This window comes from Octopus sinensis, linkage group LG14 (genome assembly GCF_006345805.1).
Source record: "Octopus sinensis linkage group LG14, ASM634580v1, whole genome shotgun sequence".
Classification (NCBI taxonomy): domain Eukaryota; kingdom Metazoa; phylum Mollusca; class Cephalopoda; order Octopoda; family Octopodidae; genus Octopus; species Octopus sinensis.
In genome coordinates, this window is record NC_043010.1 from 43195011 (window position 1) to 43215162 (window position 20152).

At 32.9% G+C, this 20152-nt stretch overlaps 1 protein-coding gene across 1 annotated transcript in view; it reads right to left on the reverse strand.

The window, feature by feature from the left end:
- Positions 1–7307: 7307 nt before the first annotated feature.
- The window catches only part of LOC115219331 (zinc finger protein 658B), a 45248-nt gene continuing 32403 nt past the window's right edge, over positions 7308–20152 (reverse strand). Inside the window, exons 7-8 of the mRNA XM_036509381.1 lie at positions 14368–14486; positions 7308–9150 (exon numbers count right to left, since the gene is read on the reverse strand). Coding sequence (XP_036365274.1) covers positions 8425–9150; positions 14368–14486 — 845 coding nt within the window. The 3' untranslated portion in view covers positions 7308–8424. The remainder of the gene's footprint in view (positions 9151–14367; positions 14487–20152) is intronic.

Sequence of the window (20152 nt, forward strand, 5' to 3'; positions counted from 1 at the left end):
GGAATGGCAGTATATATATATATATATATATATATATATATATATAAGATTATATGCTCGATAGTATATATACATATATATATATATATATATACATACATATATATATATATATATATATACACATATATATATATATATATACATATATATATACATACTATATATATATATATATATACATATACATATATATATATATATATATACTATATATATATATATATATATATATATATATATATGTATATAACATATATATATTGAGAAAAAGGAGGCAGTCAGAATTTTGGATAAATCTTTATTTGCACTTTTGTTCGTTTATTGAACTCAAGACAAAATCAAAATTCAAAATGATAAAAACAGAACGTTTCCTTGTTCATTTAAATGAATCAGATGTTTTTGGTTAGAGAAATATTTTGGTTTTTCTGGTAAAAGGGGGTAAGTGAGAAAGGAAAGCAAAGGAGAGAGAGAAAAATAGACACAGAGGTTTCAGGACAATAGATAGATAGGTAGATAGATAGAGAGGGAGAGAGAGAGAGAGAGAGAGAGAGAGAGAGAGAGAAGTTTCTTTTCAATTTGATGTGATCAACCCATTGAAATTTCATTACAAAGCATTTTTCTTTTTTCTGTCTTTTTTCTCTCCTCCTCTTTCCCTTCTCATTGTATACTTATGTTTTGTAATGAAATTGAAAAGAAACCTCAACTCTCTCTATCTCTATCTATCTATCAATCCTTTACTTTTTTTCCTCTTTCTTGATTGTCCTGAAATCTCTCTTTATTTTTCTCCCCCCTCTTTGCTTTTCTTTCTCTCTTACCCCCCCCCCCCCCAAAAAAAAACTAAAATATTCTTCCCATTTTCTAAGCAAAATAAAAAAATCATCTGCTTTATATAAACGAAGAAGAAAATGTTCAGTCTTTATCATTTTGATTCTGTCTTCATGAGCTTGATAAATGAATGAAAGTGCAAATAAAAATTTATCCAAAATTCTGACTGTCTCCTTTTTCTCAATATACAATATCTGTATACCACTTCAAACACCCTATACACACACACACACACACACATATATGTATGTATGTATGTATGTATGTATGTATGTATGTATGTATATATATATATATATATTGTTATATTTCGGAATGGTCATTTTGCCAGTTTAGCCAATAAAAACACACACACTATATATTTGGTGTTACTTTGCTTCAGTGTTATTTATTTTTTACATTAATCTTAATCTTATTTCGGCCAGAGTTCTTTCGTCACACTACTGTGACCGCATCAGTGGTCCTTTGTTTTCTTCTTTCTTATTTGTGTCTCTCCTTACTAACCGTCAGCCATTTTGTATTTCTATTGTAAGTCTTCATTTGCACATGCTTATATCTCTATATGCGTCTATGTTTATTTAGTAGCTTCTGTAATTTGTCTGATTGTTACAACAATCAGACAAATTACAGAAGCTACACACATAATAGAAAATAAACCTAGCCTGAATAGAAAACTAGAATGGAACACTAGCACACACCAAAACATATGACGATAGAGGATCCCGAAAACATAATAAAACACAGATAAATAAACAAATAGAAGTAAATAACAATATTATTTTTTTTTTTTCGATTTATCATTATTACTAGTATTGTTGTTATACACATACATACATACAAGCATATGTAATGATAATAATAAGTGGATGTAAACACATGAACAAAATAAGAATAAATAAAAACAACAACAACAAAAAACAAATTATATGAACATATATAAACAGAAGATACAAATATTACAGGGATCCCCCCACATACACACACTAAATAAACATAGACGCATATAGAGATATAAGCATGCGCAAATGAAGACATACAATAGAAATACAAAATGGCTGACGGTTAGTTAGGAGAGACACAAATAAGAAAGAAGAAAACAAAGGACCACTGATGCGGTCACAGTAGTGTGACGAAAGAACTCTGGCCGAAATAAGATTAAGATTAATGTAAAAAATAAATAACACTGAAGCAAAGTAACACCAAATATATAGTGCGTGTGTTTTTATTGGCTAAACTGGCAAAATGACCATTCCGAAATGTAACAATATCTGTTTCAACACACGACTTTACATAAAAAATCTTGCACAACAAATATTTAAACGCATATATATATATGTATATATATATATATACATATATATATATATATATATAACGGGAAGCTTTATGAAAATAAACAAAAGACGAAGGCAGGTGGAAAACAAACGAACAATTGTATTAGTATGGCGCTCAGGAAATATAAATAAAACAAGTCTTTAACGTTTCGAGCCTACGCTCTTCAACAGAAAGATACACAGAGAGAGATATATATAGATAGATAGACAGATAGATAGATAAATAGATAGATAGAAAGATAGACACACCTGACAAAAACAGACAAATGGATGATCTGGTATTGCTACAATTGTTTATTTAGAGTCTTTATTGAGGCATAAGCATTGTACATACAGATATGCAACATGCACAACATCCATAAGTTTATGCAACTTCCAACTCATCGGGCTAACTAATAAACAAGCAAGCAGTGATATGTTGATTTATTGAAATGTGAACATCATACAGTCAGGTATGCATACTGCATATCTGACTGTACTATGCTTATAAAGACTCTTAGTAAAACAATTGTAACAATACCAGATAACCCATTCATCTCTTTTTATTATGCTTTTATGCCATGCTTAAGGATCCATTCATCGTTGGATACTATTGGAGTTGTGGATTACCTAACATTAGTAAACATCCTTTCATCAATACATTCTGTGGTATGATAATGGATTAACTATCTATTTTGCATTATTCTTTCTAACCAATTTGTGGCATGCTTCACTTTGATATGCCTCAATCATTTATGAAATCCCAGTAATTTGCAATACATTTTGTCCATTATTCAACCAGTTCACCACTCTTTGACTTTAATTTGGCTGCCTGCAGTTTCTGTCAACAAGCGAAAATGAAGGCAGTTACAGATAGCATTTCTTTTAAGAAATTTGTTGTCAGATTTCTGTGTCTATTAAAAAAATATTTTGAGTCCAAACATGGTAAGTAGCTTGCTTTCCAGCCACATGGTTCCGGGTTCAGTCCCACTGCGTGGCACCTTGGGCAAGTGTCTTCTACTATAGCCTCGGGTCGACCAAAGCCTTGTGAGTGTATTTGGTAGATGGAAACTGAAAGAAGCCCATCGTATATATGTATATATGTGTGTCTCTGTTTGTGTGTCTGTTCGTCCCCCAACATCGCTTGACAACCGATGCTGGTGTGTTTACGTCCCAGTAACTTAGTGGTTCAGCAAAAGGAGTCCGATAGAATAAATACTAGGCTTACAAAGAATAAGTCCTGGGGTCGATTTGCTCGACTAAAGGTGGTGCTCCAGTATGGCTGCAGTCAAATGACTAAAACAAGTAAAAAAAAAGAGTAAAAGCGATACAAATGATGTTAATCTAAACAATAATTAATTAATTAATAAGGTAACCACCAGCCATTGTTTTAGACCTACTAAAGTCGCTGTGGTTATATTTTGAGAATTTCATACCAATATATTGAGGGGTTACAGAAAAACTTTAACAGAAAATATTTATTCCAGCCAAGATATTTCAGTAGATTGACAATATAGGCACTGTATATTTTTATTCTTTCATTTGTTTCAGTCATTTGACTGTGGCCATGCTGGGGCACTACCTTTAGTCAAACAAATTGACCCCAGGACTTATTCTTTGTAAGCCCAGTAATTATTCTATCAGTCTCTTTTGCTGAACCGCTAAGTTATGGGGATGTAAACACACCAACATCAGTTGTCAAAGCGATGGTGGGAGGACAAACACAGACACACAAACATATACACACACGCACATATATATATATATATAGGGAGAATTCACAAAATATCAAAAGACAAAGACAGGTGGTGTAGACAACAAACAGATGTACAGGACAAGTTATTACACTTGGAAAAGTTCAGGACAACTTATTACATTTGGTAAAGTACAGAACAAGAAAAATTTTTAAATATTGCAGCTAAGGATAAAATTTGAATATTAAAAATGATTTGATTTTAATTTACAAAGTAACATTATAATTTAAAAAAGGTACCATCATTTTGTTAAAATATTGACACACTAGAATACTTTAAAAATAAGAGCCAGAAGTACCAACATAGCTAAAGTTTTATGCAAAGTAGAATAGTATATATGGGAGGCAAATTCATTATGTTAAAAATAGGCATTGGGTCAAGACTAAAAATGTAAAGACTTGGCAATAACTCAAGCAAATTTTACTGGGAATTTGTTGTTAAAGGTAGATTTTACTGTAATATATAACTAATTATGTATTACTTTTATTTAGTTCAGTCATTTGACTGTGGCCATGCTGGAGCACCACCTTTAGTCAAGCAAATCGACCCCAAGACCTATTCCTTGTGAGCCTAGTACTTATCCTATCAGTCTCTTTTGCCGAACCACTAAGTTACGGGAACATAAATACACCAACATCAGTTGTCAAGCGATGATGGGGGGACAAACACAGACACAAACATATACATACACATACATATGACAGGCTTCTTTTAAATTAGAATTCCACTATAACTTATTTTCAAATTTCCAATTATTAATTAATAATTTAAAAAAATGAATTCTTTTAAAGTGCAAAGAATATTTTAAGTTATTTTTTAATTTTTAATAGAAGTAACAACAAATAGAAGTAATAACTTGTAATAAAATTTTTAGTTTTAATAAAAGCTAATACTTTATTTGAAATTTTATCCTTGGCTGCAATACTTTAAGTAAAAAATTTCTTGTTCTGTACTTTACCAGATGTAGTAACTTGTCCTGTACTTTTCCAGGTTTATAATCTTAAGAATATTAATTCTCTTGCTCATATTTTTCCATGTAATATAAAATATGTACCATATGGAATTGAAGAGACTATAGTTCAAATGAGGACTCAATACACATATTATATAGTGCAAGTTTATTAGTAGCAAAAGGCTCAAAGGAGAGTATATATATATATACACACACATACACCTTTTATATGCATTAACACATATGTGCATGCACATACACACACAAAATATAATATGTGACAATATCTAATGTATTCAGAATTTGAATGCATATGCTCAGAATTCAACCCTTGATGATCTGAATCCAATCATTCTACCAACTGGACCTGCAAAACAGATGAGCTCTCTGTAAGGCCTCTTGCTACTAAAAAACATATACACTCTACACAATAGATGTATTAAATCCTCAGTTGAACTATGGTCTTCTCAGTTCGATTCTGGGCATAATCAACATATATGTAGGTATGTGTGTGCATGGATATACATGTATTTACTAATCAGTATAAAAATGCATTTTGTTGCCACCAAGTGGGGATCTTCTTTTAAATGGGAAAGATGTTAGAATTGTAGAAATATTAGAGATAGGAAAAGAAAGGAAGCATTGTCTGTTTGTTGACATTTGAATTGGGAGTGAATGATAGAACTAGGGCTCAAAAGTTGCATCAATTTCTACAATAATACCTTTGAAAAAACCAGCTTTAAAAGAGTAACTTTTGATTCTTTTCTCATTTGAAAATGTTCGCTCTCATTTTAGTTTACATATTAGTGTTGAAAGGAGGGAGAAGAAAAAGAAACTACAGAGATTCACAAACTTTTCTTAAGCCTCTACATATTTTTAACTTTTTTTTTGGCCAAGAATTATGATCTACTGAAGAGTGGTTTCCAATTATCTTTATCAGACTCATAAAAGGATTTGAAGTCAGCTACAAGTTACTCAAATATATGTTTGAGTGTTCTCCTGCTTTACAGCAATGAGTCATTCCAAGACACCACACAGTGGATCCCACTATTACCACTTCAATTTTGCTGAAACATAGCACAAGGATAAATTTGAGTGGAGGGGGAGATTCCAAAGAAATTACCCAAATTTTACTAAAATTATGAACAAAGTCATTTTGAGGTCAAACACTGACCTTACATTTTTCAAATTTCCTTATGTGTGTGTGTGTGCATGTACATATAAAATCATATTATCTGTAGATTCCAAAAATATTTTTGATGCAGAAAAAAATAAAAATTTCACAAATAAATGAATATCTGAAGTGACAATTTAACCTCTCAAATACTGAATTTCAGAAAATTCATTGCTGATCTGTTATTTCTCTGCTATAATCAATTTTAAGATACTGTGTATAGGCCTTTGTACAGGGTAAAACATGATTTTAGTAGTATTTGGCCTTCTGTATTTTAATATGAACACCTTATTCCACATCATTTCATGATTTAGACATTCTGAAGACCAGATAATATTTAGGGTCCACAAATAGGAATACTTTTATATAGCTTGCTAAAAGGGAAAAAGTAATGATAGTGTGAAAAATGCAAGATCAACATTTGATCTCAAAATGATTTCACTGGTAAGTTATGGACAGTTGATGAAATTTAGCTAAAATCTTGGGAACTGCTTTTGCTCCAAACCTACCCTCATGCCCCATTTCAGTCCATCTGAAAATATGCTATTTTTAAAGTTTTATTGGCAGATTTGTACTGGAATTACCTCCAATGAACTGTATTTCATCAGAGCACCTATACACAACTATATGAACTCTGTTAGTGTCTTTGTCTTGGAAATCATAAAACATTCAATAAGATATGAAGCATTAACTTTTTTAAGCAACAGGCCAAGGCAATCAGCTATAAATTTCTCCTCACCAAAAGTCAAAATTTTTTTTTAAAAATCAAAAATAATGTTTGCATGTGTAATAACACTTTTGAGATTTTACTGAAGAATTTTATAAATCCATCAGATAAATATTCTTACTTGTTGATTATTATTAGAACAAGCTTTTGGAATTTGTTTTCTGCTACCTTCAAGCAATTACAACTGTTACTTATTTCTAATCTTCCCTTTTGTTTAGGTATTTTTCTGAGTTCTTCCAGATTACAGGTAAATGTTTGAAAAATTATTTGGCATAAAAGAAGTTTTCCTGAATGAATATGAAGCGGAAAATATAATTGAAAGATATAAACTGTTTCCACCATTTGTTTTAAACTGTAAACTTGGTACCACTATTGTGACTTGCATATCAAATGTCTTTCTTGTTTTGAAACTGGTAAATAGTTGACACAAAACTCATAAACAATATTAAGATTTCAACAAAGGCACACCTTTATTCATAAAAATTAAACAAAAAAAAAAAATTCATTCACCAAAGAAAATGCGCAACATTTCCTTTACAAATATATTTTCTCTTCTTCGTCCATCTTGTTAGTATATTCTCCTTTAAAACAATAATAGCAAAAACTATAGCAAAACACAAAAAATGTAATCACTGTGAAAATCTCAAATGTTCATTTCTAATTGAGGAAAAAAAATATATATAAAAATGCTGTTGCTATGGACAATGAAGTTACAGGAAATTAAAATAAATAGTTAAATAGTTTGGTTAGTCGATATACTCTAATTTCTTCAAAAACTATTCAGTAAAAATAAAAAATAAAATAAAATAAATTACATACACACACACATTATATATATATAAATATAAATATATACATATATATATATATAAAAGCTCTTTGCTCAGAAATTGAAGGAATAACTGTTTGAAATTTAACTGGTCTTAAGCATGTTTACTTTAATGTAAAGTTAACTCAAGAAGAAATTTAAGTTAAAGTAACAATTTCACATTACTTGCTAAAAAACAGATTAATGCTCAAAGTCACCAGCAAATATAAATATGAATCTTGTTTTTGTTATAATTTAAGACAACATTGTGTTTAAAATAAGATTTTAAAATATAAGAGTAATAGTTTAGAACTTTGGTTTAGCTATCAAACAGTCATTATGGAAAAAATATATATATAACCGAATTCCTGATATCCGATAAAATCGATACCTTCCTTTCATTTGCTTTTGCAAAGAGCAAACAATAGACAGTATATACACACATATTTGCATGCATAAATAAGTTAGTTCTATATTTTAAATTTTATTAACATATACACACATGTATAAGTTAATATTGATATCTTAAATATATTAAACATCTCAGATATTTAAATTTGTTTCCTTTTACAAAGTGTTTTGTGAAAGAATTTTTCAAAGAGTTTGACAAGAAACATTAGCTGTTATTATCTTGTTTGCTGATTTTGCACTACCAAATATTTATTTTACTGAAGAGAGATATTGAAAAAAAATAAAAGTAGTTCATTTAAAGAAAAGAAAACAGCCAATTAGATTGTCTAAGAAGAAATGTTGCTTATCTAGATAAGGCAATCAGTGATGTTTGCAAAATGTTTTTAAATGTGAACAAATATGGCTGTCAATGAAAATGGGCAAATAAAAAAAAATTGATTGTGTTTTGAATTTGTAGTTATTGCTGCTCACTGTCATAATAAGAATTTTCTTCTGATTGGGAGCCACTGCTGTCGCCGCTGTTGCTGCATGCATCTAATTGCATTCTTTCAGTTTGATGTGTCTTCTCATGACACTTCAGCAATGCTTTGCGATGGAACACTTTTCGACAAATTCTGCAGAAGAGGGTAGCACGGTTAGAATGAGTTTTGATGTGGCTCTTTAAATTTCCTTTCTGCGAAAAAGCTTTGTTGCAAATCATACAAATGAATGGCTTTTCGCCGCTGTGTGTACGTTGATGAATTTTGAGGTTTGTGCGCTGGGAAAAAGATTTTGAACAGACATTGCAAACAAATGGTTTAAATCCAGTATGAATATTTTCATGGTTCTTCAGATTGGTCCGCTGTGAGAAAGCTTTTTCACAGACTTCACACACAAAAGGTTTCTCACCACTGTGAACGCGTTCATGATTCTTTAGGTTGGTTCTCTGTGTGAAAGATGCCTGGCAGACATTGCAGTGGAACGGTTTCTCTCCTGTGTGTGTACGTTCATGGGTTTTTAAATTGGTTCGTTGTGAGAAACTTTTGTCACACTGGGTGCAGTGAAATATCTTATCTGGAACGGCTGGAGACATCTCTGGATGGTTGTTCTTCTTATGGCGTTTCAGCTGAGCATACCTATCAAATGTTTTGCCACATATGTCACAAGCATGTGGTGCTTTATCTTCAGGTCTGTACATAGCTAACTTAAAGAAAGATTAATAGCATAAATATTATTTCAGACAGAGACTTCAGTTAAAGAAATACAGGAAAATTCAAATTTCAGCAACGGAATTCTGATGAAATTCCCTCCCCCTCTCTCTTTCACTAATGTTACTGTGTAAATCCAATTTTCAATTGATTTTTATCATTTATGAAAGCTTTTCTGCCAGGTCATATGCTTATATCAGTAGTGCTCAGTTTTTCTTCAAACATTGAAGAAGTTTGACGATTTATCAACCTTTCAAGACTATATAGAGCTGGCATTTTAAATGACAATCTTACATGGAGATGAAATTAATGGACAGATAAAAGTAGAAACTTCATAATCAGGAAGGAAAGGGAATCAAACAATAATATACTAAGATCAAACAAATTAGATATACAAATGTCAAAAAGATCATTTTGTTTTTAAGCATTGTCTTTTATGTACATAAAAGATAGACAGGATAGATAAGTTCAGACCATTTTCTCATAACCACTGCATTATGACTTCAAATATATCACTCAAATTTACCAATGTCTACCTACTTGTAATTTTATAAAAATAAAAAGTTATTGCTCCTCATATGGCTAACTGCAAATGTTAGTTAAATCATAAAATTACAAGGCATCAAAGATATTGATGCTCAGGACAGTTTACTATTTAGGTTGAGGCAATTAAATGTTAATCTATAATCTATATCCCCTTAGCATCAATGATTTATATCTCATCATTAACACTGCCATGTGTTTATGATCAAGACACTTCTCTCTCTCTCAATTTGTCTACCTTTAGGTTTCTGTAAGACAGCTGTAAGAAGGAGCCAGCCTAGTGTAAGTAATAAATATTTGAAATGCTAAATTCACTCTTCCAATGGACTTGGACAACGTTAAATAGTAAAAAGGGGTTGTACAACATATCTGTACAAACTTGTTTATGTAATTCTATCACTGCTGTATATTTAAAATATCCACCTATAAAAGGCTGCTTCCAACAATTTATGCAAATATATGAACAAGCAAAACCACTCAATTCATCCTAACATAACAAAATGGATGGAAAATTTATTTTACTATTCACAGTTTGCAGGTGCAACCATAAGTTGGATGACTGTGCAAGTTGGGTGGTTCCAATACACATAAATTATAAGAGGTCTTTCTTCCAGTCACAGACTTTGATCTTACTATTGAATAGAGGGATCTTTCTCCGGCTGCTTAATTAGTCAGTTGCAATAAAGACACAATGGATCATTAATGGTAGATTTGGAACACATACTTTATGTCTGTTGTTCACACTTTAATCCAGTTCAATATTTAGTAGCAGAGTAAATTATATCTTTTGATAATGTATATTTCAAATCAAGGAAAATCATATTGTAACTCAAATTCAAAATATTCATGAAAAAGTTTTCCTTCCATTTTAAAGCTTTTCCCTCCTGCGACCATTCTGCATTTTGTATTTTTCTGACTATTGATTTCAAGTTCAACCACATTGCAACCATGCTTTCCTTCTTCTCTACTTTTCAGATTTGAAAAATTTCTTTTTATGTTAACTTGCTGTGTGAGGAGGAAAGAATAGTACCCATGTTTTTTGATGCTACGGAGATTGTAGGAAGAGTGATGCCATTAATGTTTATCATAAATCATTGAAAGTCAACACTGCAGAAAGACACGAGCAGAGGTTACAGAGTGCTGACATTATAGGAAGGAGAGATTGGTTGTAGTGATTACTGCAAGAACTGGGGTTGAGGTGGTGTATACAACAAAGATGATGAAGAGGAGGCATGACGAGGATGGAAATAATGCCTGAGTGGCATTGGCATGACCAGAGCCAGCTTCAAAGAGCAGAGACCATTATAGTAACAGTACAAAAAAACTGAAAAGAGACAGCATGCTCATAAGCTAGAGGCTGCAGCATGTCTGTGAGTGACTTTATTCAGCCCTTTTCCAGATACAGTCTAAGAAGTCTGTGTGAAGTCAGCAGCACTGTCACAGATGTGAGAGCAATATTCCATTGTGGGCCTCACCTGAGCTCTGTAGAGAATCAATAATTGCTAGAGGTTGAAGTATCTTTTGGTGTTAAGAAAAGGCCAGTTGTTAGGACACAGTCCTAGATATAATAACAATGTGCTTTCACCAGAAGAGATCCTTGGTGACATTGTGGGTTTGGTGTGATGTTCAGGTTGTGAGTGGATCATGTATGACTGGTAAAGGCGAGGTAGTAATGAAGGACAGAATAACGTGCACAAGAGTGGCATTGTTGTTATTGATGTCCTGAAGGAAGAGAGTGAGAGACAAACCTGAAAACTGGGGCATACCTGATATGATAGAATGAGGAACAGAAAGAGCTCTCTCAACACATGTACAATAGTGGAATCTGAGATGAAGCTACTGGTCCAAGAAATGAGAGGGGTTCAGCCTCATTTTGTTAAGAAATTTGCAAGCCAGACAGTTGGGATTTGTTGAGAATAATGCTGTTACTCTCAACAAATTTCTCAAAGGCAAGAGCTCATTGGCAGGTGACATAGAAGAATAAGTCACCAGTGGATTTGGTTTTATGGAAATCATACAAGCAGTTGTTAAAAAGAGCAAAAGGTTCAAAGTGTGAAAAAGTCATTGTTCATGACCATTTCCATTACTTTTGAGACATTGGAAGTGAGTGCAATAGAGTAATAGGTAGCAGTTCAATATTACATGAATGGCTTCAATTAAGATTAAAATAATGTATATATAACTGAAGAGAGTAAGTGTATGTGTGCATGCATACTCAGAAATAACACATTATGTAATATCATGCTTGTCTACTAAACTCCATACAGTTGTCAGTTTAACAGAACATTAACAAAAGGAAAAGAAAAGTTCCTTTTCTTTAGCACTCATATTTATCATCTACAATAATCTTTTTTTACATCCTTAGATTTTAATTTATCACCTGCAGCTTTCTTGTAATCAAATAAGTTAATGTAAAATTTAAACACACAGTGAGCTATTGAACTACTGAAAGTAAAAACTCCAGTTCAGTTTTCTACTAGTTCAGTCATCTTTATTATTCTTAATTTTGATTTCTTAAATTATTTCTCAAACTTATAAAAATAGGGTAAAGCTGATAAAGTAAACTGTACATTAAAAGTGGTATGTATTTATCAAGTTTAGACAGGATTTGTATTCAGAATATAGAAGAGGTACAAAATGTAAATATTGCAAATTATTTAACTTGGCACACTACCATTCCTACTGCTCTACACAATTTAATGTAAGTTTAATATAAATTTCTTAGTTAACATATATCCTCAATTTAAAGGGAAAAGAAATGAGGTTATGCAATTTGCATCCCATCCTCAAAGACATTAGTAATGGCTGCAGTCAAATAGAATCACACTTTAATATGAAAAGTGCTTACACATATTTTATAACTCAACTAAAGATATGTTTAATTTTCAAGAACCTTGAATAATTGTGGTGTTATAAAAAAAAAGCCTTAAGTATTTCATTTCATCCTTCTACATTGTAATTTCAAAAAGCTTCTGGGAAAAATTTTCTTCAAAATCCCTTAGAAAAGGGATAAGGGATTAATATCATTAATATACAGGAAATTTTTATCCAGTAGTGTATGCATCTTCCCTACTAAAATAAAACATATACTGAGGTATATGAAATGAAAGATGTTCCCAGAACTTACACACATGAAATTTACATTTGAATACTAAAACAAAGATGAATCAAACATTAACTCTTAACCCTTTAGCATTCAGATTATTTTGCCAAAAGTAATGCTTATTTATTCACATTGCTTTGAGTTGATCATGCATTATATTGTGGCTTTGAGATTTTGATGAGCTAACTGTTAATTTTTAGAATGATGTTGAAAGGTTGGTGTAAGAGGCCAGATCTGGCCAGTTTGAGCATAAAACAGGTAGAATACTTTGGCTAGGTATGGCTGGTTTAAATGCTAAAGGGGTAAAGTTCTATAGTACTCCCTCTATATAAATCTGTCAATCACGTTTGAAACTAGAGACTTGGCAAACTGCAGGGAGTTCAGTATGAAAATCATAGAAAAATAACTATTGCATGAATTTAGATATGGTATGATGGCTGTTACTGTATGTTGTGAGTGTGGTTTAATCTGTTGTTAGGTCCTTTACCCTGCTAAGGTAGTTTTAATAGAGTGATGCTGATTACACATAAGTGTTTTCATATATATTTACAAGATATTGATTCATAGTCAACAATTTCCCAGTTAAATCATAAATAAATCACCAAATTCTATTTCACCACTTGAAGTATTAATTGCTATTCATCACCATCATCATCATTGTTTAACGTCTGTCTTCCATGCATGCATGGGTAGGAGCCAGCCAGGTAGAAGAATACCCCAGGCTACTGTGTCTGTTTTGGTAGGGTTTTTATGACTGGATGCCCTTCCTAACATCAACCACTCTATAGAGTGGACTCAGTGCTTTTTACATGGCACAAGCACAGGCGAGGTTAGTTTTGGCATGATTTTTACAGCTGGATGCCCTTTCATATGCCAAACACTTTACAGCGTGGACTGGGTGCTTTTTACATGGCACCAGCACAGGCAGGGTCACCAAGTAACTTACAAGACAAGGAACTTTAAGAGTAACATTTGAGGAGGGGAACTGCTGTCAGAGGATGAAAAGTTGGTGTGACAGAAAAACAGAGAGGCAGAAATAGGTGTCTTGCCATAGAGGAGGTATACATTACCCAATGAAAGAAAGAGAAAGAAAGAAAGAGAGAGAGAGAGAGAGAGAGAGAGAGTGTAAGAGGAAGAGAGAAAGAGAAAAAGAGAGAGGAAGAGAGTGAGAGAGAGAGAAGGAAGAGAAGTACAAGAAAGAGGATAGAAACAGGTATGCTGATGTAAAGGAGATACTTGGTTACCTAGACACAAGGAAAGGCTATTATGCTCGAAAATCATAGAAAGGGAAGATCTGGAAATATTTGATAAAATACAAGAAAATAACTGCATAGGGTGTAGACAGGTAATTTTCTGACAGGAATTTCTTTCTGAAACAAAACTAAACTTTATTTCTTACACAGAAGGGCGCTTAAACAATAACACTATTTCAAAAGTGGTTTCATGCAGTTCAGGATTTGGTGATAGTTGTGGACATCAGCAGTATAGGTCTTTAAGAGTTAACAACAAAAAAACAAATTATTTGTGTCCATGCAATTTGATTCAATATAACATTACCTTTACTTACACTAGAATCTGGTTGTATGTTTGAACTTCTCTTCTTTCGAGTCAATATTTCATAAGATTTAGACCAAATGCCTAAATCTTTGAAGACACCATTCTCACGAATAAAGAAAAAACAGTTTTCTGGAAGACCAAATAAAAGAAAGTACAAATGAAAAAGCAACAGAAGAAAACTTGCAGCACAATATTTACATTTGTATAGCATGAAAAAAATACAAAACACCACATATATACACACACACCCTTTATCTCTTACTCATTTGGCCAAGCTGGGGGGAAAAAAAACTCAAAGTGTTTAACCAAACAAATTGATCCTAGGACTAATTTTTGAAGTCTGGTACTTATTAAACGAGTCTCTTTTGCCAGACCACTAAATTACAAAGATGTATACAGATGAACATCAGTTATCAGGCATGTGACAGGAATTAAACACTAAATTGACTTACACACACACACTCACACACGTCAGGTGTATAGGGGGTTCTGAATAGAGGTAGTACCTTTGGTGTCTGGCAGCTGTACTTTGCCAAGGATGGTCAGGTGGACTGGCATCACTTGTCCTTATTCAACTCTTAATCTCTTACTTGATGGCTTCTAGTGCCACACCTCAGCGCACCCCACTTCAGCTTGTAGGACAAACCAAGTGAGGAGATGGTGTTAACACTGCTTGCCTGACTAAGGCTTCCCAAAGAGTCACTAGCCAGGATGGAGGAACTAGCTCAGGACGACAGCCTAGAGTTCAGGGCCAGGGTATATCCCAGATAGAAGTATACAATTGTGGCTAACAGTTGGGGGAGGAATGGCCACTGCAAAGCTAACTTGCACATGATACGTTCATGACAACCAGACTGGGGTCAATATAGGATCAGTTGTCACCCAGGTTAACATCAAGAGTGAACAGGCCTCAGTTTCACCAACTCAAAGAGGGCAGCAGAAGACCAAGAGAAGTGGCAAAATCTGGCTGCAACATCATCAGTGATTGCCCCAACAACTACATTGTGAAGAGAAAGGAAGGACAGGAATGTCTGTGTGGATAAAAAGCCTGCTTTGCAACCATATGGTTCTGGGTTTAATCCTACTGTGCAGCATCTTTGGCAACGGAAATTCACATGGAAATTTCAAGCACAACCTGTCAATGACCTCACCATTCATCCAAAATGAATTTAAAATATTTTGCTAATACAAATAATATGCATAATAAATATATGCTGAATTTATGTAGTGAGTACTAGAAAGTCTATACTTTCTAGTACTCACTACAATATATATATATATATATATATATATATATATATATATATATATACAAATACACATACATATATACCTACTTGTATACACACACACACACATACATACATACAATTACACACATTTGATTTTTATTTTGATGTTGATGTACTTGACTTAATAGGTCTCCTCAAGCATAGCAGGTCGCCCCATGATCCAAGGTAAGCACAGCAGGCCGTCCTGCGATCCAAGGTACTTTGAATGGGCTGGGGCTGGTCGTGTGAAGCTGATATAGAATACAGCCATGAACTCACTTTATTTGTCAGGTCTTCGCAGTCATAGCATATCTCCAGAGGTTGCGGTCTTTCGTCATAGCCTCTGTGAGGCAATATATATGTATATTGGAGAGGCATGTTGATTAGTGGTTAGTGTGTTGCACTCATGATCATAAGATTGAGGCTTCAATTCCTCAACCAGACAACGCATCATGTTCTGGAGCAAAACATTTCATTTCATGTTATTCCAGTTTCAGGAACAATAATAGTTTACTAGCATAGAAAGTTGTAGGTTTTTCCATATTGAAGTTTGATAAGCTGAAAAATGGTTTTATATAGTTCATGGTTAGCAACTAGGGTTGTTATGAATGCAAATAAAATGAGTAATCTGGCAATGCACTGGCATCCTGTCCAGGGAGAGAATATATATGCCACACAATCCAAGAAACCAACCTTTTATAAATCTACGGCTCAGAAAGGACCTTTGATCCTTTTTTCGTGATATCATCATTTAACGTCCGCTTTCCATGCTAGCATGGGTTATATACATAGAAAGAACAGAAAACAAACCCATTGATATTTAAAAGATTTCATATAATCAACAGGTGTTTCCATGACTCACAAAAGCATTGTCAACCACATAATATTCCCATAATATTAATTAAAGTTATATTAAATTAGTTGAAAGTCATCATGTAGAAGACATTTTATTGTGAACATTTTGAAATAAAGTAATTTGCATGTGTATATTATATACCTGCAACAGTTCTTATAGGTGCTATCATTTATCATTGCAATCAATCATAAGTGTGTTCTGTAAAAAATAAATCTTTGATTTCATTCAATTGTAACTTCATTTTTTAAATATTTATATTATAGATTTCAATCTGTCCTTAAAATGTCAAGTGCTTCACACGCACATAGATGACACTTGGTATGGATTGGTTGAATTTATAATTCTTCATTTCATCAAGAAATCTATGGCCTAGGTGCAGGTGTGGCTCTGTGGTAAGAAGCTTGTTTCTCAACCACATGATTCTGAGTTCAGTTCCATTGCATGACACCTTAGGCAAGTGTCTTCTGCTATAGCCTTAGGCTAACCAAAGCCTTGTGATTAGATTTGGTAGGTGGAAACTGAAAGAAGCCTGTCATATGTGTGTGTGTCCATGTCTCCCTCAACCTCTTCTTGACAACTGGTGTTGGTTTATTTATGTCCTCATAACTTAGCAGTTCAGCAAAAAGAGAATAAGTACCAGGCTTTAAAAAGGTACTGGGGTCAATTCATTTGACTAAAATTCAAAGCAGTGCCCTAGCATGGCTGCAGTCTAATGACTGAAACAAATAAAAGATAAAAGATATTTTTTGCAAGACAGGCAGAGTGTCTCAGCCTAAGGTTAGAAAATGTGAGATGGTGCACACAAAAGCCTTTTTCAGAAAGATTTGATATTTACATGCACCATGGGTCTTAGTGTACATGTTTATAAACAATGTTTTCAAGAAAGACAATTTTTCTTACGTTATGATTCACTAAGTTATTATGTCCTTCCAGGACTTCTTGGGAGAAATATTTATCCTATTTTCTTGTAAAACTAATTATTGAACTACTGTGAACTTCTGTCACAGAGGATTCATTCACATGAATTACATCAGGTTGGTGATAACATGCCATACTTAAAGATTTAGGCACTCTATTTAAGTTACTGTATTACATCTCAAATCTGAATTTGATAATGTCCAATTACTAATATTAACTGCCCCTATTAATTTTACTACCAGTAGGTACTGCTATTATAGCAGTCAGGTTTGGAGAAATAGACTAGGAAAGTTGGGCTTAAGAACTCTATATAATATTTTGGGGTAAATGTTTTTACCTGGAAGGAAATTAGAGGATTGGGATCTTTTCGGTTTGAACGGCAGTTTTTAACATAATTTCTAGGTAACTAAAAAATTTTAAACTTCGTATACTGGTAGAATGTGTTTATAAAACATCTTTTTCTCTTGGCTTTATTGAGAAAATTCTATAGTTTGTAAGATATTTGTTGTTTTTTCTTCAATTTCTGCAATTTTAACCAATCACTGGCACCTATTGAGTAAAAAACATTCTGTACCGTATGAATATGTCTCTCGTTTAAGAAACAGATTGGGTTTATTTACATTTGTGAAGAAAAAAAGACACCCTTCCCCCCGCCCCTAACCCTAACCCTAAAATGGATTGAAATGCAATAGATCGATACTAGGGTCATAATTATGGGTAACAATTTCATATGACACTGCTAGAAAAAACTGCTGTTCAAATCGAAAAGATCCGAGGATTGTACGAGGTAATGTTCTCCTTTTGCTTTTTTTTCTATTAGGTGAAACTTCATAAGCAGAGTAATTATATGTATCGTTATTTATTTTATAAGAGAGCCTTTGAAGAGCCTGCACTTCTTCATGGTTTACTACCTGGCTATATCTTCTTAATATATTAACCCTTTCGATACCAACCCGGCTGAAACCACCTCTGGCTCTGTAGTACAAATGTCTTATTTTCATAAGTTTTGAATTAAAATCTTCCACCAAACCTTAGTCACAATTTATGTTCCTAATACCAGCTTAATGATAACTAAGCTATTTTACTAAATTCATTGTTATATTTAAAATTAATTGAAAGAAACACAGAGCATCTCAAAATAAATATGGTAACAAAAGGGTTAAATCTATTACTATTAATAGTAGTATTCCTAATTTCTACATGTTAACTTTTACAATTATTAGCATTATCAAAAATTCCTGAGAGTTTTTCTCTTTTATCCTAATACTCAAGAAAACTATTTTTACTTATTTATGAACCCAACTGATCATTATCCCAATGTTTATACTTTAACAGATCAGTAGTTAGGTTAGACAAGTATTTATCCAGTACTGAAGGATGACTTCAGGACACTGAATCTTTTGGAGGAGATGACAAAGGCCCAACATATCTAATGCCTTACTGCACTCAAGAAGCTCCGTCCTCCACACCAAAAGTGTTAAGGCTGAAACATGAATAGATAAATATATACACGTGTATGTGTGTGTGTGTGAGAGAGAGAGAGCTGGACTCTTACAGCTGACATGGAGCGAATAAATTAAGGCATTTGAGCACAAGTGCTTCACAAGGCTATTACACATCCTATTTAGTCAAGCAGTAAGTCAACAAATACACTAGCAGACAAGAACCACTTCTAGCACAGATAAAAAGATGAAGGCTTGCTTGGTATAGTCATGTATCTCACCACAACTCACAGTCCAAAACAATTCTTCAGAGCACAGTTGAGAGAGGACAAAAGAGAATCAGAGAAAATCCTGGTTTGATAATATCTATTTCTTTACTACTCACAAGGGGCTAAACACAGAGGGGGCAAACAAGGACAGACAAACGGATTAAGTCGATTACATCGACCCCAGTGCGTAACTGGTACTTAATTTATCGACCCCGAAAGGATGAAAGGCAAAGTCGACCTCGGCGGAATTTGAACTCAGAACGTAACGGCAGATGAAATACGGCTACGCACTTCGCCCGGCGTGCTAACGTTGGTAAGTGAGCCTGTTACACATGACAGAGAAAGTAAACCAGTGGTGAGACAGCTAACTAAGAAAGTGTCTAGAGTGGCACCCTAATGACTGGCTGCATCAGTTAAGGGATTTTGATGATGATATTGATGACATATATTTAGCTAGCCAAGCAGTGTTTAGCCATAAGTAAACTTTAGGTTAGTTAAAATATGTTTGTGACATATTTGTACTTGGTATCTGAAGATAAGGTATTTTTATACCTTTTACCATGAGAGAATTTTTTCTCCACAGTAACTGCACCAAATTTGCCTTTAGAAGTTGAAATTTGTCACAAACATATTTTAACTAACCTAAAATTTACTAAATACAATACTTTAAATCATATACATTAAATCAGATTATTAATTAATATATTTATTTAATAAACATCCAAATACAGTCTAATACCCATTAAGCAATTAATACTAAAAGCTTAAAATTAATTGATATACACACTGCTAGTACAAGCCATTAATACTGGAATCAAAATAAGAAATGGTTCAAATATAGACACACTCATTAAATAAACTAACTATATAATTAATATATATGTGTAGTTTCTATAGATTTAATATATCACTCAATAATATAGTTGACCAAAATATCAATTAATATAAAACCTAATTTACTTAAAGTTAATACCTAATTATTAAATAATATATTGTCTAACAAAATTAATTCTCAAATTGAATTAAATGTAATATGTTA